Raw genomic sequence first — 22772 nt, forward strand, 5'->3', positions numbered from 1 at the left:
CAGGAGACTCGCACACACGACCACCAGGGGTCGCTCTTCTACTTGTGTGTAAGAACGTCCTAGGAGCGGAGCTCACACCTGTGCTTGTCAGGGGTGCCACTTCTCAGCGTGGTTCTTGCGCACCGTTTCTCTTTTATATCAAAGAGCAGCAAAGACCTTCGTTGCCTGAATTTCAGGTGGATTCATGTGCCTTTTGGGGTCTTGCTTTTCCTGAGACTGAACTCCACCTCATGCGCACATGCAGAGAGCCATCTGCTCAGCCACAGTGGCCTGGGCTGGAAGCCACTAGAGATTCTGTGGTCCCTAGCAAGAGGACAGTGAGGTCTATCCCAAACTAAGTATCCATATTTGTTCAGGTAACCTGCGTGGTTGGGGGACAGATATGAAGTTCACTGTGTGCACATCTCTTTTTAAAAAAGTATTTAAAGAACCACAATTTACAAAGTTATTGAGAGTTGTTTTTTGAATTGAATCACCGTGATCTACAGTTACAAAGCTTTCATCTTTGAGTTTCAGTCATACAATGATCGAACACCCATCCCTCCACCAGTGCACACTTTCTACCATCAGTGTCCCCAGTATCTCCCCCTTCCACAATCCCAACCCTCCCCCTGCCTCTATAGCAGACAATTTTCCCCATACTCTTTCTCTACTTTGGGGCATTATGACTTGCAATATAGATACTGAGAGACCATCACGTTTGATTTTTTGTGTACTTTCAGTACACATCTCCTATCACGAACGATTCCTCCAACCATCATTGACTTAGTGATCCCTTCTCTATTCCAGCTGCCTTTTTCCCCAGCTCATGAGATAGGCTACCAACTATGAAGCAATCTTTCTGGCCCTTGTCTCTACTGTCCTTGGGTGTCAGTCTCATTTTATATTCCACAAATGAGTGCAGCCATTCTATGTCTGTCCCTCTCTTTCTGACTCATTTCACTTAGCATGATACTCTCCATGACCTTCCACTTACAAGCAAATTTTATGACTTCATCTTTCCTAACAGCTGCATAGTATTACATTGTGCAGGTGTACCAAAGTTTCTTTAACCAGTCATCTATTCTCGGGCACATAGGTTGTTTCCAGATTCTGGCTATTGTGAACAATGCTGCAATGAACATATAGGTGCAGATGTCATTTCTACTGTGCTTTATTGTACCCTTGGAATATATTTCCAGAAGTGGTATTTTGGGGTCATATGGAAGCTCAATTTCTAGTTTATTTAGGAATGCCCATATTGGGCAGCCAATCGTTGTCTTTTTTTTTTTTTTTTTTGCTTTTTGGGTCAGACCTGGCAATGCACAGGGGTTACTCCTGGCTCTGCACTAAGGAGTAGTTACTCCTGGCAGTGCTCAGGGGACCATATGGGATGCTGGGAATCAAACCCGGGTCAGCCGCGTGCAAGGCAAATGCCCAACCCGCTGTGCTATCTCTTCAGCCTCCCAGGCATTCTCGTGACATCCCGTGGAATCCAGTCGGTAGCGGCTCTGGTCCAGCAGTCATCTTCAAATCGCATTATGTGTCCTGCCCATCTGATTTTTGACGCCTTGGCAAATGAGACAGTGTCCCTGATTCTCGATCATTGACGGAAGTCGGATCTCCAGATTCCTTCTCTCACTTGAGTGAAGCGTGATACTCCAAGCATAGCTCTTTTGATTCCTCTTTGGGAGACCCAAATAGCGTTCTCATCCTGTTTTCGTAGGTCCCAGGTCTCTGAGGTGTATGTTAGTGTAGGAAGAACGGTGGAGTCGAAGAAATGTCCATGGAGCCAGATGTTCTTAGTCCTCTTAGCTATTTCTTCAACGTTCTTGAAGGTGTCCACACCGCTCTATTCCTCCTGTGCAGCTCAGGTGCCAGGTTGTTCGTCTTGTTATGTTCTCGACCTAGGTATACATAACTGCCAGGAACTAGTCCATTTTTCATGAACATTGTCTTGTGAGGTTCAGCTGCAGTCTGACCTTTTCATGCTCACGGTCAAAGTCGTCCAGCAGTTGTGATGCTTGGTTAATGTTTGCTGTTATTAGAACGATGTCATCAGCGAAGCAGAGGTGGTGCAGTTGCTGACTGTATATCTTTACTCCCATTCCTTCCTATTCCAGTCATCACATGACGTTCTTGAGGGTGGCACTGAAGAGTGTCAGTGAAATGGTATCGCTCTGCCAAACCCCTCTCTTAACATCGATGATCACTTTCTTGTAGAATGGTGAGATCCTAGTGGTGAATCCGTAATACAGCCACAGAGGATCCTGATGTACTGAGTTTGACTGCCCTGTTGGGCTAGGGCTTCGATGACCACGTCAGTCTCAACCGAATAAAAGGCCTTTTTTAAATCGATGAACGTTAGGCAGAGTGGCATCTTTGGCATCTTAAACTCTTGCAAAATCTCAGTGAGCGTAGTGTGGATATGGTCGATCATGCTGAATCTCTTTCGGAACTCGGCTTGCACGCATGGTTGTCCATCATCTAGTGTTCTGCCAATCCTATTCAGGATGACAGCTTGTAGATGGCGGACAATAGGCAGATCAGGCGATAGTTGCCAATGTCGTAGATGTCTCCCTTCTTGTACAACGGAATGGTCCTGCTGGTTTTCCATTGGGAAGGAACCTTGCATCCAGATAGGTAGAGTGTGAAGAGCCAAGCCAGTGTATTGACCAGTACTGGTGTCAGATTCTTCAGGTGTTTGGGTCTGACCTTGTCTGGGCCAGGTTCTGTACACTTCTTTACCAACGAAATGGCGTGTCGGATTTCGGAAAGGAGGACATTGGGAACGACATATCCATCCTGTGGAATTTGGTATGTGGGCACTTGGACATGGCTATCGAAGAGATCCAAGTAGAAGTCGTGAACAATCTTCTCCATTTCCCTTCTGGAAGATGTGATAGATCAATCAGGACATCGGAGGGCAGTCATCTTGGTCTTACTTATAGTTGGCGAAGGACAGGCAGGTGTTGCGAATATTTTTCCCAGCTTCTACCGCATCAGCCAACACTATTGCTCTTCTCTCTTTGAGGTCTTCCTTTATCGCTTTTCTGCACAGCTTTGCGAGCTCGGACATTAGCTTGTGATTGCCAGAGGCTTGCTGCAAACCACGTTGGCAAATGAGCTCAAGAGTTTCCTAAGACAGGCATCTGTTTGTGACTTTCCCACTCTTGGCATTCCTTGAGCAGTCATGGAGGTGCTGAACCAGTCAATTGGATTCCTCGTTGATGTCAGCGACGGCATCTTCCTACGTTGCCTCAATAGTGCCAAAGTGCTCCCGTTTGGTGGTCATTCTGGAAGTTCTCTTCTTAAACTTTGCAGTCCTTTCTCCTTGCTCCATAAAGTAGAATTTTGCATGAAGGAGATGGTTGTCCGATCCATTTTGGAATTTTGGGACAATAGCATCATCAGTCAGGCAAAACAGTCCATTGAAAATGATGTGGTCAATTTCACTGTGGAACTGTCCACCAGGAGACTCCCATGTCCAATGTTTAGATTTGGCCTTCTGGAACTGTGAGTTACCATGTATGGTCTTGGTCAACATGATGAACTCAGACCGTCTCTCACCCTGTTCGTTCCATTCTAGGCCATTGGTCCCGATGTGGAGTTCTTTGGGCAACCTTCTCAGTCCTATCTTGGCATTGAAATAACCTACAATGATCTTGTAGGAGGTGTGGTCTTCTTTATAGAACTTCTTCAGCTCCATGTAGAACTTCTCAATACCTTCTTCATCGTAGTTGGATGCTGGTGCATAGACGACGAAGATGGAAACTGCCAGCAGTGAGCCACATCTATTCAAGCGTAATCGTCTGATTTGGGTTGTTAGGCATTCATATGAATCAGTGCTCATGGCCAAGTTCATGTTGACCAGGACACCAACACCACCGATGCCTCTATTGTCACATGTTCCGAGGAACAGTTCTTCTCCAGTGTTGTAAATGGCATGATGTGATCGATGCCTTCTCATCTCGGTCAGACCAATGATGTCATACTTAATCTGCGATTGCACCATCAGGTCCTTGATGGGTGCTTCGGATGCTAGCGTACGTTCGTTGAAAGTAAAGTCATTTTAGTCCTTCGTTTTGGCAGCCTAGTTCGGCCCTGAGATTTTATCAGCCTCTCTTTGTTTATCCTTATTAACACTGCCGTATTGGGGGCTCTTTCAGGTCAGGGCAATGAGGCCCATTGTTTTTACTGTTTTTGGCATATCAAATATGCCACGGGTACGTGCCTGGAGTCCAAGGTCACAAAGTCCCACCTCACCTGCTTCTGTGAGGCTACACTCATGTGCGAGGTCGGCAGGAGCTTGCCAGGCTCTGCCGTGTGGGCGGGATACTCTCTGTAGCTTGCCAGGCTCTCTGAGAGGGATGGAGGCTTTTAGGGAGGCCTCTAATCACCGTTACAGGCATTCCCATAGTTCACACCATATTTGAACCCCATCAAATGTGGTGCAGTAATTTTGGAAAATGGGTATTAAGTGTCTTATGCTGTGTTGCATGCCGCTTTGTGGCCACACTGTCCAGAAAGCGGCCTGCAGCATGGGGGCAGCTGCGTAGTGGAGGTCAGCAGATGAGGTATTTATCTGGCACCTGCAGGGTGGATATTATGGGCATGATCCCTGGGTCTCCAGAGATTGGGGGAAGCAGGCAGAGGATCTCTGTTTCCGGGCCCCATTGAGTCTGGAGTCCAAGGTCACAAAGTCCCACCTCACCTGGTTCTGTGGGGCTACACTCATGCGTGAGGCTTGGCCTGAGCATCTGGAAAGCAGCCTGGAGCGTGGCGTATATATATATATATATATATATATATATATATATATATATATCTGTATCTATATCTATCTATCTATGTATCTATCTATCTATCTATCCTGCAAGGGTATGCCAATGTTTCTTGAATAGAGTTTACTGAAAATTTCTTTCCGTTTTTTTTTCCGTCCTGTGTATTTCTTTGCTTGTTTTAAAGAGTTTGCATGTTTTTAAAAGAAGAAAATTCATTCTAGCATTTTAGAACAAAATCTTTTGTCAAAAATGAACTGCTTCTGGTACTGGAGTGATAATATAGCAGGAAAGGTGCGTGCTTTGCAGGCGGCTGACCAAGGTTCGATGCCTGGCATTCCATATGGTCCCCTAAGCACCACCAGGAGTAATCCCTGAGCATTCCTGGGTGTGACCCACAAACCAAAGAAAGAAAGAAAAGAGAGAGGAACTGAGGGAGGGAGGGCAGGAACTGGTTCATTTGACCAATATATCCATAATGTTATTTCTGAAGTATCTAGTAAATACCCGATATTGTCAGACCAGTGACAGTCAGGTGACCCTGGCATTCAAGAAGCTGAAAGTCCAGGAGACTGACAGGTGAGTCCGTGATCACATACAGCGTGACAAAGGTCTGGGCACAAAGATCTCTGTGGGAATGACTGGTAAGAAGACAGCTTCCAACAGCTCCTCTTCCATTGACCATGTCTTCTTTGTCCAAAACCAAGGATTGACCCTATTTTAATCTTTAGCTGGGTGTGTTGTCATGAAGTAGTTTGAATTTCTCAGGGTGTAAGAAACATTTTGAATTGTAGAGGCATCCATTAGAAATAATATTTGCTGCAGAGCAAGGACTTCTGCAGACATCATCACTCCTAGGGTTTTATTTCTTCTTTGGGGTTGATGGGGAGACATGCCCAGTGGTGCCCAGCGCTTACTCCTGACGCTGTGTTCAGGGATCACTCCTGGTGTGTTCCAGGGTCTGTGTAAGGTTCCAGGAATGAAACACAAGTGGGCTGCATGCAAGGCAAGTGCCCCACTTGCTGTTCTATTTGGCCCCTATTCCTAGAGTTTTCAACTTGGAAAAATTTGTCAGCATATTTTTTCTTTGCTCTACATTTATTTTCTCCCCCCCCCCCCCCCCCGGTTCCCCTTCACTTTGTCATCTAGAGACTTGGGTGTTTCTCAAAGGGAGAATTCTTGGGGCTGGGGCAATACCACAGCGGGTAGGGTGTTTGCCTTGCACGCAGCTGACACAGGTTAAATTCCCAGCATTCCATATGTTCCCCCCGAACACCAGCAGGGGTAATTCCTAAGCGCATGAGCCACGAGTAACCCCTGTGCATCGCCAGGTGTGACCCAAAAAGAAAAAAAAAAGAATGCTTTATGGATTCTAAGCGTGATTATAGATAATCACAGAAAATAATGTTTTTTCACCTTCAAATTTCATGCCAATGGCTGGAGCGATAGCACAGTAGTAGGGTGTTCTCCTTACAAGCGGCCAACATGGCCGACCCGAGTTCGATTCCTCTGCCCCTCTCGGAGAGCCCGGCAAGCTACCGAGAGTATTCGATATGCAAAACACAGTAACAACAAAGTCTCCAATGGAGACGTTACTGGGCCCGCTCGAGCAAATCGACGATCAACGGGAGGGCCTTTACCTTTACCTTTACCTTTTCATGCCAATAAATTAAATATAAATGTTAATGCTACATACTGATTATGCATATAATTTTAATTCTTTTTTTAGAATTCTCAGCCATAATCCCCTAACAACTATTGAAGATTTTTATCTTTTTAAATTGCCAGCATTAAAATATCTGTAAGTATTGTAATAAGTTTGTAGCTTATATGGTTTCTGCTATGATTTGCTGTCTTTATTTTTCTCCACTTTTGTCAAAGATAAAGTGTTTTGCATTGAATTTAAAAGTTATAATTTTAATTTTAACACTGGATTATTGAAATGACAGTTATTCTCAAAGGAAAAGATTAAGAAAGAATGACATGGGCAACAGCCAACAGGGGAAAAGAGCTATGTTGAGTACATATAGATAAGAAACATACAGATGCGTGTAGAAGTATTATTTATTCAGAAAGTAACAAGTAATAATGGACACATTATTGAAAAAAGAAAGTAAAGAAAAGAGGACCAGATAGGTGAGTGGTTGGAGCCCATGCACTGCTTGCTTGGAGGCCTGGATTCAACCTCAGGCCCCTTATGTGTTCCCCAGAACTCTACTCAGAGTAACCCACAAGTACAGTGCCCAACATATCCCCCATGTACTATCAGATGTGGCCAAAATCCAAGGCCACCCGCAGCTCACATGAAAAAGAATCATTGAAAGGAGTAGATGCAATTTAGAAGTCGGACAAGGAAGGAAGGAAGAAAGGAAGGAAGGAAGGAAGGAAGGGAAGGAAGGAAGGAGAGAAGGAGGGAGGGAAGGAGAGGAGAGAGGGAGGGAAAAAGGAAGGAGGGAGGGAGGGAGAAGGAAGGAAATTTTTTTATTCTCCAAAGTGTCATTAATTTGATGATAGAAAAGGCTTTTATCAGCAAGAGTTCTCTGGAATTATAGTCTACAGCAAACAGTTGACCTGGATTTACAGCAAAGCCAGAATCAAAGTTATCACTTCATTTATCTCATCTATTTAACTCTAGAGCTTCTGTATTTGGATTCACATCATGCTTGTGCTTTCTCCCTCAGAGACATGGGAGCAACACAAGTGTCACTTGCAGCAGTTCAAAACATCCTCATGATGAATCTTAAATTAGAAAAGCTGTAAGTTGATTTTCTGACATTTATTTCACTTAATTTTTTAAGGCTTGTTTATTTCTTTCTCTCTCTCTCTCTCTCTCTCTCTCTCAGTCTCTCTCTCTCCCTCTTTTTGTAGGGGTACTGGTATTTATTCAGCCATTGATTCAGCTAATTGAATTTGGCATGAACTCCACATTACTTTATTTTCAGAATGGTAATTTTATTTATTATTTTTTTAAATCATTGAATCCGTGAGATACAGTTACAAAGCTTCCCTGTTTGAGTTTCAGTCATACAATGATAGGACACCCAACCCTCCACCAGTGCACATCTTCCACCACCAATGTCCCCAGTATACCCGCCCCCGTCCCACCCTCCCCCTGCCTCTATGGCAGACAATTTCCCTCATACTCTCTTTTGTATTGCTTGTTATGAATAGTACAATGCCATTCGGCCACAAAAGTGGCTGTGTGTTCCTGGAATTCTAAAGTTTTAGATAATTAGGATGGGGAGAAGGCAGAGAGCTGCTCAGTTCAGAAATTCTTTTGTGTATCTCTGGATCATGACCATTAAGGAGCTTAAGTAGCAGCCAGAGGCAGTTTGTGGGCATGAACTCCAGGGTCCCACCTGCCCCCTAAAAATCCCAGGGGCCACCAACATCCAGAACCCAATGAGAAGTGCAGGTATGCAGTTTCAGTGACAGCAAACTCCAGGCCTCCAGGGATAGGGGATGGGCCTGTCTCTCTCATCCCCCCCCCCCCCCCCACTCCTGTGGGACCCAGCCCGGCAGTCGACCTCCACAACCCAACCACCACCATGCTCCTGGCCACTCCCCTCTCACTCGGGCTGAGTCTCACGCATGAGTGAAGTCCCAAGGAACCCAGGTAATGTGGAACTTTGTGAGCTTGGATTCTGGGCTCAACAGGACCCGGAAGCAGAGATCCTCTGCCTGTTTCCCCCAGTCTTCAGTGACACAGGGGTCACTCCCAGAAGCCACCTCCTGTCAGCGCTAGATAATCTCGTCATCAGCCAGCATCCAGATCACAGGGCTACTTCTCCCAGAAGGGAACATAACATGAGGATCCCATAGCCGTGCCACCAGACTTGGTGCCAGGCTGATGGTAGAGACCTAATCAAACTCGAAGAAGAAGGCACAAATTTTCCTGAATATGTTATCAGGGTGGAAGGGATGCCTATCTGCACTAGCAACGGGAGTCATTGCTTAAAAACACACACGCAATACTGAATGGCTGAATATCACAATTCTACTGAATCTGATAAAAAGCCATTGCTTAAAAAAAAAAGCCATTGTTATTGCTCGCAGCAAATGGATTTCTGGATACTGGAAGTGAAAGTTGTGATACTCTACCATCTCTGCCTCCTATGTGAACTCCCTAAAGTTATTGAATTAGAAAACTGGATATATTGGAAACGATGTAAAGGAGAAAAAGCTAGAATCTATATTGATTCCTCTTATGGAAAAACTATTGATTGGAGTCCAGTAGGCTCAGCCTGGGCAAAAGGAGCTAAAGAAAATTCTGAATTGGGGAGCAATACAAGGCTCCGAAGTGTCCCAAATTATAATTAACTCTAATATTAGCATAAGCCATAAGCCACACCCTGCCAGCGCCAGATAACCTCGTCATAGGCCACCCTCCAGACCTCATAGCTGTTCCTCCAGAAGGGAGCATAAAATGAGGCCCCCATAACCATGCCACTGGACTCCGTGCCAGGCTGTTTTCACTTGGGGCACCCCAAAGGACCCAGCCCCAGCAGTGACCTCCACCACCCAACTGCTGCCATGCTCAGGCCACTTTCCATATGCTCGGGCTGAGCCTCACGGATGAGTGAAGTCCTACAGAACCCAGGTAATGCAGAACTTTATGACCTTGGACTCCGGGCTTAAACGGTAGCCAGGAGCAGAGATCCTCTGCCTGCTTCCTCCAGTCTCCGGTGACCCACGGGTCACACCGATAAGCCACACCCTGCTTGTGCCAGATAATCTTCTCATCGGCCACCCTCCAGAAGGGAGCATAAAATGAGGACCCCATAACCATGACACCAGACTCTGCACCAGGCTTTTTTCATGCAGGATGCCCCAGAGGGGGAAGAGTGAGAGCCCTCCCCGCCCCAAGGGACCCAGCCCCAGCAACTGACCTCCACAACCCAACCGCAGCCACGCTCCAGGCCGCTCCCTACTTGCTTGGGCCGAGCCTCACATGAGTGAACATATTCCTGGACCGCACGGCTGCGACATATCACAAGACACTTCCTACCAATTCTCCGTAATTGCCACACCAGATTTGATGGGGTTCAGACAGAAAGCAACAAATTACCTATCTAGATAGATAGATAGATAGATAGATAAGATAGATACCTCTTGGAGAGCACAGCAAGCTACCAAGAGTCCACCTGTATCAGAGCCTGGCAAGCAAGCCATGACATATTCGATATGCCAAAAGTGTAGCAATAAAGGGTCTCATTCCCCTGACCCAGAAAGAGCCTCCAATATGTTGGGAAAGATGAGTAAGGAGAGGCTGCTAAAATCTCAGGGCTGGGACGAATGGAGACGTTACTGTTGCCCGCTTGAGTAAACCGATGAACAAGGGGATGACAGTGATACAGTGAATATTGGCATAATGTGATGTGGAGGTAGCTTTCCGCCTCCTACACCCTTCCTTCCTGGGCATAAGAAACAAAATCATCTATGGAAAATAGGGAATTCTTTTGGATACATGACAGCCCGGACAGTTTTATCCAACATAACAATGTCGGAACAAAACGTACTTTACATTTTGATAGAAATCTTACCCGCTATATACAGGCTTGTGTTCCACTGCCATATGCCATGCTGAAAGGGAGAATTAGCTGGGACAAAGTAGCAGAGGTAATATCTTGCAGTGACTGCTCTATGTTCACTTGTATTAATAACACTATGAGTCTCACAGCAGAAGAAAGCATCTATCTTCTTAGAGCTTCCATGGGGGTCTAGATGCCTGTGTGGCTTAACCGCTTGTGGGAAGACAGTCCAGCTACCAACATTCTTCGCCGGCTGGTCACTCCCCTGGCGCCACACACAAAGAGTTTTGTAGGACTCGTAATTGCGATTATCATGGGACTCGTTGCCATCACTGCTACAGCAGCAATGGCTCATATTGCATTGAGGCAAGGATCTCAGACTGCTGAGTTTGTTAAGAAATGGCACGAGGGGGCTGGAGCGATAGCACAGCAGGTAGGGCGTTTTCCTTGCATGTGGCTGACCCTGGTTCGATTCCCAGCATCCCATATGTTCCCCTGAGCACTGCCAGGAGTAATTTCTGAGTGCAGAGCCAGGAGTAACCCCTGTGCATCTCCAGGTGTGACCCAAAAAGCAAAATGAAGAAGAAAGAAAGAAAGAAAGAAAGAAAGAAAGAAAGAAAGGAAAGAAATGGCATCAGGACTCTCAGAAACTGTGGACAACCCAGTGACAAGTTGATGCAGGATTACAAGAGGAATTGTCCGATGTTACACGAACTGTTACCCTACTCGGTGACCAGCTACCGAGTTTAAGAAGACAACACACTCTAAAATGTGATTGGAATACTTCTGCATTTGTATAACTCCTGTACCTTATTATGAGTCTGAATCTCCATGGGAAAAGGTTAAAAAGCATTTGTTAAACCATCAAAAATATAACCGACAAAATTATAGAGTTGCAAACTAACATTCACTGTGTATTTCAGGCCCACTTGCAAGTCTGGGGACCTGATACCATTGGGGGTGGATTGTTGGATGGGATCACTCAACTAAATCCTAAGAAGTATATTCTAGTCCTTATGATGGGCTTTATTAGTATGTCTGTACTTATTGTTCTGTTGTTTCTTTTTTACATAGCCTGCCAAAAATTCAGAAAACAAAACAGAATAGCCCAATAACAACACGCTGTACATGTCGTCATGAAGGCTAAGCTGGCTGCAAAACAAAAAGGGGGAGATGTTGGAGCCCGACCAGAGTCATGAGGAAGTTCCTACAGACACTGCCTTGCTTTCAGTGTCATGCTGGAAGCAGCTTGGAACTCTGATTGAACTGGGCAGGGGTCAGCGTGTCATGATGCAGCTACTTCTTGACACTGATTGATTATGCTATGCTTTGTTTAGGCAAAGTTAGAGGGGACATCCTGTCTAGACGGAAATGTAGATGATTGAAATATGGGGATGGGAGGTTAATCATCGACAGAGCAAGATCAATAGCCTTTTGTCCACATGGATTTGGTGATGCATCCCCTAGTGTACTGTATTACAATAAAAGAAGGTTGCTGGGTTTGATTAATGCCATTTGTCTGAGAGAACTCTTGGCCCTCCACGCTACCTCATTCCATGAATGTTGCTTATCTCTGCGCCCCCGACTGATCACTCCATAGAGAAATAACACCCCAGGTTGTAACTGATGTTTTTTATTGTTATCTGGGAGCTAGAGAGATAGGATAGTGAGTTAAGTATTTGATTTGCAAGTGGCTAACCCATATTCAGCCTTTCGCACTGCCTATGGTTTCCCGAGGCCTGCAAGGAATGATCCCTGAGCCAAGAGCCCAGAGCAACCCCTGAGCACCACCAGATATGACCAAAAAACAAAACTCAGTTTTCTGAGGGCTGGAGCAATAGTACACGCTTTGCATGCATCACCTCCCAGTTGGGTTCCCACCACCACAGAGTTCGAGCAACACCTCATCCATGTTTCTCAGGAACTTTTTGAATAGCTGCTCAGTGGCCTTGACTGCCTCTTCTACCTATTTAAAGTAAACTCTTGACTCTGCACTTAATTCTCTGTGTTTCCATTCATAGGATCTTACCTAGCCGCCTAACCTGCTGCCTCTGTCAATTTAAAAATAATATTGACGTCGTCTACAAGACAGTCAAACTACGTTGTGACAGTGAATGTCTTACCAGTAGTACACACTGCGGTGAGTTGGATTGCCTGCTGATAGGTTTTTAATTTATGTTTCATTTTTATTTTAATCACTGATGGTACATTTGAAGCTGATTATGGAGTGCATTATTTTTATTCAGAGTTCAACTCCCTATATTTCCATGAGCTATTTCCCTTGGTAAAAGTCAGAATCTCAGCCACATCATTACCTTCGCAGTATATGAATGACCTGAAGGTTTAAGAGGAGTGGAAGAAAGGGATGGAAGTGGGGAAGGGAGCTATCATTCATGGTCACAACTGAGTGCCACTCTCTGGGCAAGGTGTTGGTCCTCCAGATGAGAGCTCAGCCACACAATGCAGTTTGCAAACAGATTTTATACACAAGAAATATCAGTTGCCCTTTTCTTTATAGGACTGGTGTAGCTACCTTATTGCATGTGTTTTTATAATTTTATAGGCAAGTACAAGTCATACTATCTTATGAACGTTTTGCTTAGAGCCTGAGAAATTCTGGTTTTCTAAGCATAGGCTGCCACTCAGTCCTTCTAATGATGGATTCTTAGAGCATCCCCACCTCCAAACCTACTTTGAATTTTAACCCTTCAAATCCACAAAGCACTCAGGTGCCCTTATATATTTCGACATAGTAAGTTTACTTGATAACTTCCGCAATGTCCTTTCAGGGACCCAGGAAAATAGATCAATAGGTTGCAACACATGCTTTTCATGTGGGAGGTGTGGGTTCAATCCCCCCATAAAATAATTTTCGAAGAACTGCTGGGAGTATCCCTTGGGCACTGCTGTATGGCGAATGCACGAGCACATGTGCACACACAGTGCACACACACACAACACACACACACACACACACACACACACATACACCACCCATAAAAAGTATTTTCATGCCGGGATATTATGAATCTGCTTCGCTATCAGCAGTTCGGCACATCAGATTACATTGCTCCTTACACAAAGATGTTATTTTTAAAATCAACTTTTAACACGTCTATTACTCTGTTCTCAGAGATGGGCATAACAAGATTTACGAATCACCTTTCATAAGATGAACATCAAACCTGGGGATTTGTTGGGGGGGGGGGCGGGGAAAAGAGTCAGATTAGAGGGGATGTACGAACTGTGGTGTCTCAGCACTTCGGCGGTGGTCCAGGTAAAGTTCACTTTGTACATGGAAACCAATAGCATTCGTATTTTGTAATCATGTTACTTCAACTTTAATAATGTTATTTAAAGAATAACTGATCACTGATCACTGTCCTGCCGCTGTTCATCAATTTGCTCGAGTGGACCCAGTAACATTATGAAACTTGTCACTGTGTTTGGCATATCGAATATGTCACGGGTAGCTTGCCAGGCTTTGCTGTGTGGGCGAAATACTCTTGGTAGCTTGCCTGGCTCTCCGAGAGGGGCGGAGGAATCCAACTCAGGTCGGCCATGTTGGCTGCGTGCAAGGCAAACGTCCTACCCGCTGAGCTATTGCTCCAGCCACAAAGAATAACTAAACCAAATAATCTAAATTCAGAATAAAAATACTAATAGCATTTTTAAGTGAATAATAGAAAAATAAAAAGTGTTAAATGTGCCTAATGCCTAGATCTTGTGTTCCCAGTCTGGGACTCCCTGCAAGTCCATGCTTCTTCCTCACATCCCTTAACTCCCCCTCTAAATTTCACCACCACCAAAAGAACTTTTAATTCTCAGTAAAGTTTGGTTGGAAAGATAGTCTAGCAGTTGGGCACTTGCCTTGCATATGGCAGACGTGGGTTGGATCCCTAGCATCTCAGATGATCCCAAATTACTACCAGGAGTGATCCCTGAGCACAGAGACCGGAGTAACCCCTGAGCATTGCTGGGTTTGGCCCCACCGCCCCCCACACCAAAAGAAACCCAACTGCACAATTTTACACTTGACCTTCAAGAAGTCAGAAACTTTGTATGGTTCCCTAGGTAGAGCTGGAAGTATTAGGAAGTAAGTGAAGGCAAATACACATCTAATAAGAGTTGTTTTCCCCAATTTTGGGATCTCCAATGTTATTTCAGGGGCCAGAGAGATAGGACAGCGGGTAGGGAGATAGTATCGTGGGTAGGGGACTTGCCTTGCACACAAATGACCTGAGTTCCATTGACGACATACTATAAAGTTTCCCAAGCACCAACAGGAGTGATTTTTTGAGCAGTGAACCAGGAGTAACCCCTGAGCATCACCACGTGTTGCCCCCACACAAAACAAAACAAAGATTTTCTCAACACTGCACATTGACATATACTCTGGCTAATCCATTAACCTATACTTAGACATCTGTCCAGATTCAACAATATGAAACTGAGGGCTAATAAACAAAAGTATTAGTTGGTAAAAGTATTAGTTGGCACGCATGAAGGTACCGGGCAGAGGAACAAAGGCATGCGGGTCCCGGGGCTGAGATCTCCAAGTCTGCTCGGATAGGGGCTGAGCATCCTCCACCCATATCCTCCATATTCCAGTAGGCAGGGGTCACACCCACCAACTGGCCCCCTGGCGCCGTGTAATCCCAGCAGCGGCCAAGACCCAGAGACTATAAAACCCAGATCCCGGAAGAGAACAGCGCAGAGTCTCCTGCCCCCGCGCCTGGCTGTCCTCGCCAGGGCCCCTGGAGGGGAGTGGGTTGAGTTTCCCTCCCCGTCCCGACCAGGGCTCTGGCAGCCAAAGACCTCCAGAACCAGCCACCACCATGCTGAGACCGCTCTCCGCACGCATGAAGGTACCAGCAGAGGAACAAAGGCATACGGGTCCCGGGGCTGAGATCTCCAAGCCTGCTCGATCGGGGCTGAGCATCCTCCACCCAGATCCTCCATATTCCAGTAGGCAGGGGTCACACCCACCAACTGGCCCCCTGGCGCCATGTAATCCCATCAGCAGCCAAGACCCAGAGACTATAAAACCTAGATCCCAGAAGTGCGCAGCCACATTTGCGGCTGCACAACACCTTATTATCTCATTCTAACTTTGGACAAAATGGTAGGCTACCAGATGTAACCTGCCCACAGGGCAGAGTCTGGCAAACTCCCCGTGGTGTACCCAATATGCCCAATACCACTAACAATGATGGGGCTCATTCTCCTAACCCTGAAAGAGCCTTTAATATGGCACTTTTAAAAAATCTCAGGGCTAGGATGAAGGAGACGTTACTGGAGCCTGCTCAAGGCAATCGATGAACAACAGGATGGTTGTGATCGTGATTAGTTGGTAGGTGGAGGATGGGTGCATTCAGAAGAGGATCTGATTTCTGGAGGAATTTCTTCGTTGTCTGTGACAGTAACCTATGACAGTAACAAGATTAGCACACCAAAGAGTTAAAGAGAAACAGCACTTTCCAACCCCCAGCTACTGTTTCTGGCTCCCCTGGTCCCAGCTGAACCAGCGAACCAGGTAACCAGCATGCAGCCTGGTCCTGGACGTGTGGCCTCTGAGCCAGGGAGCCTGGTCTTTGAGCTAGGGGGCATGGATAGGGGGAATGGCCTACTCTGAGGGCAGCAGTTATTTTCCCCTTTCCTAGCAATTTGGACTCATATCTTGACCTCCATCACGTCATTCGGGGGAGAATGTCTTGGCCATCTCAAGTACGTTAGGCCAATAATCCACTAGCTCATCCCAGTTGTACCACAATACCCGTAGACATGTACAAGTCCAATGTAAAGGACTACATCCCCCGAAGCTCCACCAGAGGCCACAGAGGAGAACATGAGAGGAAGCCACAACTCCTGAAGGGGAAAAAGGCGACCACTAGACCGATCTCACCCAGAATCACTAAATTAACCAAGAGGGAAAACTCATAGTGAACTGTGGTTCCCACCTTCATACTACCACCACAACATGAAAAAACAGCACAGATCCCCACCACGCCACGAGGGGAAGATGAAGAAAAAGGTCCGGAGGCCCCCAACAGGGTCTACTCACAAAAACAGTCTCTCCAATAAGGAATTCAGAATCAAAATGTTGAAGATGTTCAATGAACTCAAAGAAACAGTGGAACAGACATCCAGGAAATTAAAAGAGGACTTGAATTAAACAGTGGAACGGGCAGTCAACAAAATACCAGAAGAAATAAGAGCAGAAATAGAAAAGCTGCAAACAAATGTCATGAATAAAGGATTTGATAGATGAAATAAAAAACTCAGTGAGTGCCCTCACCAGTAGAATGGCTACAGCCGAGGACAGAATCAGTAAGCTTGAAGATGAGCACCAGAAAGCTTACAGACAACAACAGACCATGGGAAAAGACCTCAAAATAGCCCTGGGGTGAATCAGAGTCCTAGGGGATGAATCCAAGAGGAGCAAGTAAGAATCATCAGAGTACCAGAAGGACAGTGAGGCAACCCCAATGGAAAAGCCACAGTTAAACATATCATTGCCGAAAAGTTCCCAGAGCTGGAGAATGCAGGCATCCGGATCCAAGGAGCCCAAAAGGTGCCAAGTAAAAGAGACCCTAATAAAAAGACTCCAAGACACATCAGAGTCAGAATGATGGATGATATGGATAGAGACACGATCCTGCAAGCAGCAAGGTTGAAGAAGGAAGTCACATACAAAGGAGCACCCTGTACATTTACAGCAGACCTATCAGAGGAAACCCTCCAACCCCAAAGGCAATGGGGGGGATATAGTGAAAAAACTCAATGAAATGAACGCCTCACCAAGAGTACTCTATTCAGCTAAACTCTCATTCAACCTCAGAAAGAACCATACACTATTTCATGGATAAACAACAGCTCAGAAACTTCATAGACAAAGCCAAACATGAAAGAACCAATAAGAGGGCTTCTATAAGACAAGAAAACACCCTACAAGCACAACAAGTCCCTACAGAAAGATGGCACAAAACCCTCTAACAATAGTCTCTCTCAATGTCAATGGTCTAAATGCACCAATCAAGAGACACAGTGGCAAACTGAATGCGGAAACTGAACCCAACATTCTGCTGCGTAGAAGAAAGTCATCTGAATGGTCAGAGCAAACACAGACTCAAAGTTAAAGGATGGAAAACAATCTTGCAAGCAAACACCTCCCTCAAAAAGTCTGGGGTAGCCACACTAATATACGACAACATAAATTTCAGGTTGAAAAAGACTAGAAGGAACAGCAAAGGTCATTTTCTGTTTATCAAGGGATATGTGTAACAGGAAGAAATCACACTCTTAAATGCATACACACCTAATGAGGGATCAGCTAAATAGTTAAAACAACTGCTAACAGATTTCAAGGAGGACATTGCTAGCAACACAATAGTAGTCAGAGACTTCAACATTGCCTTATCATCTCTGGATAGATCAACAAGAACAAAACTCAGCATGCTAGACATTGACTTTGAAGGAAGAAATAGTAGAGAGAGGGCTAATAGACCTATACAGGGCTTTACACCCCAAAAAGAAAGAATACACATTCTTTTCCAGTGCACACATAACATTGTCCAAAATAGAAAGGCCACATGTAAGGTCACAAAACCGACCTCAATAGAATCCGGAAGATAGAAATAGTATCAACAATCTTTTCAGACCACGATGTGTTGAAGATAGGAACGAAGCATACGCAGACACGGAGAGACAAATCAAACACCTGGAAATTAAACAACTCAAAGTTGAACAACGAGTGTGTCAGGAAGGAAGTCAAAGACGAAATCAAAAGATACCTGGAAACAAATGTGAATGAAGACACGAGCTATCAGAACCTATGGAATGCAGCTAAAGCTGTGTTAAGAGGAAAAATGTATAGCTTTGCAAGCATTCCTAAGGAAGGAAGAAAGGGCCTCTTAGATAACCTGACCTCACAGCTCACGATCTTAGAAAATAACCAAAAAAAGGAACTCAAGCCCCGCTGAAGGAAAGAAATAATAAAACTTAGAGCAGAAATCAGACATGGAAACCCAAAAAACAATCCAAAAGGTTAGTGAAACCAAGAGCTGGTTCTTTGAGAAAATAAACAAGATTGATAAGCCACTAGCAAGACTCACAATGAAAGAGAGAGAGCCCCAATAAACCGAATCAGAAATGAAAAAGGGGACATTGCAACAGAAACCAATGTAATTCAAAAGATTGTCAGCGGCTGCTTTGAGAGTCTGTATGTCATGAAACAAGATAACCTAGAGAAATGGATATGTTCCTGGATTCCTATAATCTCCCAAGACTGAACCAAGAAGACTTGGATTGCCTGAAAAGACCCATTCATATCAAGGAAATCAAACCGAAATCAAGTCTTCCCAAAAACAAAAGCGCAGGCCCAGATGGATTCACTAGCGAATTCTTCCCAATATTTAAAGAAGACCTTTTGCCAGTTCTCCGCAAGCTTTTCCATGAAATTGAAAAAAAAAACAGGAACTCTCACAAACAGCTTCTATGAGGCACTTATCTCCCCAATACCAAAAGCAAACAAGGACACCACTAACAAAGAAAATTACAGGCTAATATCTCTGATGAACATGGATGTGAAGATCCTCAAGAAAATATTAACAAATAGAATCCAACAACTCATCAAAAAGATCATACACCACGACCAAGTGGCATACATCCCGGGGATGCAAGGATGGTTTAGCATTTGGACGTCAATCAACATAATCCATTATTTCAACAAAAGTAAAGATAAAAACCATATGATCATATCAATAGAAACATACCAATATTTCACCAGGAATACCACTCCTGGAATATATCCCGGAGAGGCAAAAAATTACAGTCCAAATGACATCTGCACTTCTATATTCATTGCTGCACTGTTCACAGTAGCCAAGCACTGTAGCACTGTAATGCTGTCCTCCCATTGTTCATCAGTTTGCTCGAGCAGGCCCAGTAACGTCTCAGTTGTAAGACTTGTTTTTACTGTGTTTGGCATATGAATACATCAAAGGTAGCTTGCCAGGCTTTGCTCTGCAGCCGAGATATTCTCAGTAGCTTGCCAGGCTCTCCAAGAGGGGCAGAGGAATTGAACCCAGGTCAGCCTGGTGGGCCGCGTGCAAGGCAAACACCCTACCCACTATGCTATTGCTCCAGCCCACAGTAGCCAAAATCTAGAAAAAACCCGAGTGCCCGAGAACAGATGACTGGTTAAAGAAACTTTGGTACATCTACACAATGGAGTACTATGCAGCTGTTAGAAAAGATGAAGTCATGAAATTTACATATAAGTGGTACTACATCGAAAATATCATGCTAAGTTAAATCAGTCAGAAAGAGCGGGACATAGAAAGATTGCATTCGTCTGTGAAATATAAAGTAACAAAATGGGAGACCGTCACCCAAGAATAGTTGAGATAAGTACCAGGAGGTTTGCTCCATGGCTTGGAGGCCAGCCACATATGCTAGGGGAAAAGGCAGCCCAGATAGAGAAGGGAGCAGCAAGTCAAGAGTGTTGGGAGGATCCTCCCAGGATGGGAGATGCATGCTGAAAGTAGACTATAGACCGAACATGATTGCCACTCAGTTCCTCTTTTGCAAACCACAGCACCCAAAAGAGAGAGAGAGAACCAAACGGAATGCCCTGCCACAGAGGCGGGGTGGGATGGGAGGAGGGGAGGGGGGTTGGGAGGTATACTGGGATCATTGGTGGTGGAGAATGGGCACTGGTTGAGGGATGGGTACTCAATCATTGTATAACTGAAACCCAAGCACAAAAATTTGTAAATCTAAAACGGTACCTCATGGTGTTTGACTAATAAAAATTAAAAAAAAGAAAAGAAATCATAGTTGATCTGTAAAGAATCTAACTGAGCAGCAAATATTTGTCCTGAAGACTGGGTACTTGGTCCTTGGGGACCAGTGGAATAATCGTATGATTATCGTTTGTGTGTTTGCTTGTTTGGCAGCATCCTCAGAAGTGCTCAAAGTTTACTCCTAACTTTGTGTTCTGGGGTCAGAACTGGTAAGGCTTGAGGGAGCGTATGGGGTGCTGGGGATAAGACCCAGGTTGGCTGCCTACAAGACGAGGCCTTTATCTGCTCTACTGTCACTCTGCCCCCCAGTTGAATAATCCTAAATACATGTACTGAACTCCATGCCCTATTTATTCTGAATAAATAGCGATCATCACTTTGTTTCTCCTTCTGTTTTTGCCAGTCACAGATGTAAATTTAGGGTTTCCTGTGCCTCTCCCCCCCACCATACGGCACTTGTTCACTGATTACTAGTTTACTTAGCTGGAACTTATGTCTGTAGATGCTCCCAAAATTATCCCCAGTTATCTTTCATGATCAAAAGCATGCTCTTCCTTTTTGACAGATGAAGAAGAATACATCAGTAATATGGATGGGGAGTTCATGAAGGCTTTACTGGCCCGAAAGAAGAGTACCAGCACCGAGCTGACGATTGAACCAGAGAAGGCCTCATCCGAGAGAAACAGCCTGTCCCTTTTCCAGCACGAGCACCTAGACAACAGTCATCAGCGTGATATGCTTACTAGACTAGAATCCATAATGTCTTTGTTACAGGTTGGGGACATAGATGCAGAATCAACATTGTTATCCTTCATTAAGTTTCTTTTTAAAGATGTGCAAGATGGAGGAAATCCTCTGGCTCCTTCGAAAACCAGCACGGCTTGGATTTCTATACAGCCCGAATCCAACAGTGAAATCTACAATAAGGTGAAAAAAATCCATGTTCTGCAAAGTCTAATCAACACAGAAATTCAAGAAAAAGTCCACAAAGTTAGAAAGAAGGAGAAAACTGCCACGCAGGTCCGTTCCAGTCTTTTCGGGCCCAAATTTAAACACCAACTTTTCCCGAAGAGATTGGAAACTGTTGGGCCACCAAAGAAAAAACACTTAGGAAATGTTCAGGAGTGGGAGACGCAACCACTGCAAGGGAGCAGCATGTTCAAGGATCCCGGGGGCCTGCAGAAGAGTTACTTCAAAGAAGAGGGCACTCCCCTCAGCCAGAGGCGAGGGAAGGCTTGGTCCATGGCGGGGAACATTGCCCAAGAAAGACGGCAGGGGCAGCTGGCCCCGGAAAGACCGAAAGACTTTATCTTGGCAGGGAGGCCCAGGAAATTGGTGGAAAGCTCCTTCAACGAGGAGTCATCCTTCATCCAGGAGCACAGGGCGCCAGCCTCCGTGCCCCTGGAACAGCACTCCATGGGCAGCCCGTCTGCCGCCGCTGCTTTCCAAGTGCCACCGGAGGACGAAATCCCATCCAAAGACCTGAAAAGAACTCTACGCGTCTTAGAGGATGCGGGCGCTCGAGTTCGGAACATGAAGGTTCCCAGCCCCGTGTCACACACCGGGAAGAACTACCAGTTTCGTAAACTTGACTCTCAGCTGGGCCGCAGAATACCCCAGGCCAGAGTGAACACAGCGACAAAAGAAGCAGCACCGCAGAGGCCGGTGCTGGCCAGGAGGCCTCCTTTCGGTGCAGTGAAGCGCCTCGTCAACTCCCCGCCGAGGGGGGGGTCTCTGTCCTGGAGACACCAGGACAAACCTATCATGGAGCAATTCCTTTCATTGCGCTCCAGCCGGGAAAAGAAGACCGCGGAGAGCACGCGTGCTCCAAACGGGGGGGATGCCAGAAGCATCGTGCCGCCAGAGAAAACTGCCGGTATCCAAAGCACTGCCCCTGAGGAGGAAGAGGGGACGGAGGACAGCCTCATGCCTGCTGTCAGACAGCCCAACGAGATGCAGTGGGAATATCAGAAGGTGGCCACCGACATCGACTCCCCCCCACAGAAACCCGACCCCAGAGACGAACTTGAGATGCAGCTCATCCAGAAGTTGCGGCCCCTTATCCCCAACAGTAATGTGAGGAAGTTCATTGCCCAAGTAATTCGGACTCTGAAAATGGACTGCTCCGATCCCCGGGTGCAACTGGAGTGTGCCAAGGTGGTCCACAAAACCGGGCTCCTGATGAAGCTTCTTAGTGAGCGGCAGGACGTAAAGGTGTCCAGTGAAAAATGGGATACGGACCAGTGGGAGGCTGAGAACTACATCAGTGAGAATACCGAAGGCCAGGGTGATCAGAAACAGCCGGAGGCAAGTGAGGTGAGGACAGACTTTTGTTTTTTTAACGGAGTCTCATGCAGAGTGAAATAAGCCAGAAGGACAGACATAGAATGATTGCACTCATTTATGGGACGTAAAAATCATTAAAACTTACTATGAGATTAACACCCAAGGACAGTTAGAAACAATGGCCAGGATGAATGGTCCACGGTTGGAAGCCTGCCTCAAGGGCTGTCAGAGAAGGCAGCTGGGATAGAGAAGGGATCACTGCAACAATGATAGTTGGAAGGGATAGCTCTGGGTGGGAGATGTGTGCTGAAGTGGGTCAAGGATCAAACATGATGACCTCAGTATCTGCACTGCAAACCATAACGCCCAAAAGGGGGGCATGGAGTGAG

General features: G+C 45.6%; 1 protein-coding gene across 1 annotated transcript in view; it reads left to right on the forward strand.

The window, feature by feature from the left end:
* Positions 1-22772, forward strand: part of LOC130024259 (leucine-rich repeat-containing protein 37B-like) — a 46742-nt gene that overhangs the window by 18292 nt on the left and 5678 nt on the right. Inside the window, exons 6-9 of the mRNA XM_056114986.1 lie at positions 6490-6561; positions 7442-7516; positions 12313-12431; positions 20663-22413. Of these exons, the coding sequence (XP_055970961.1) occupies positions 6490-6561; positions 7442-7516; positions 12313-12431; positions 20663-22413 (2017 nt within the window). The remainder of the gene's footprint in view (positions 1-6489; positions 6562-7441; positions 7517-12312; positions 12432-20662; positions 22414-22772) is intronic.

This window comes from Sorex fumeus, unplaced genomic scaffold, assembly GCF_029834395.1.
Source record: "Sorex fumeus unplaced genomic scaffold, SorFum_2.1 ptg000001l, whole genome shotgun sequence".
NCBI classification, from domain to species: Eukaryota; Metazoa; Chordata; class Mammalia; order Eulipotyphla; family Soricidae; genus Sorex; species Sorex fumeus.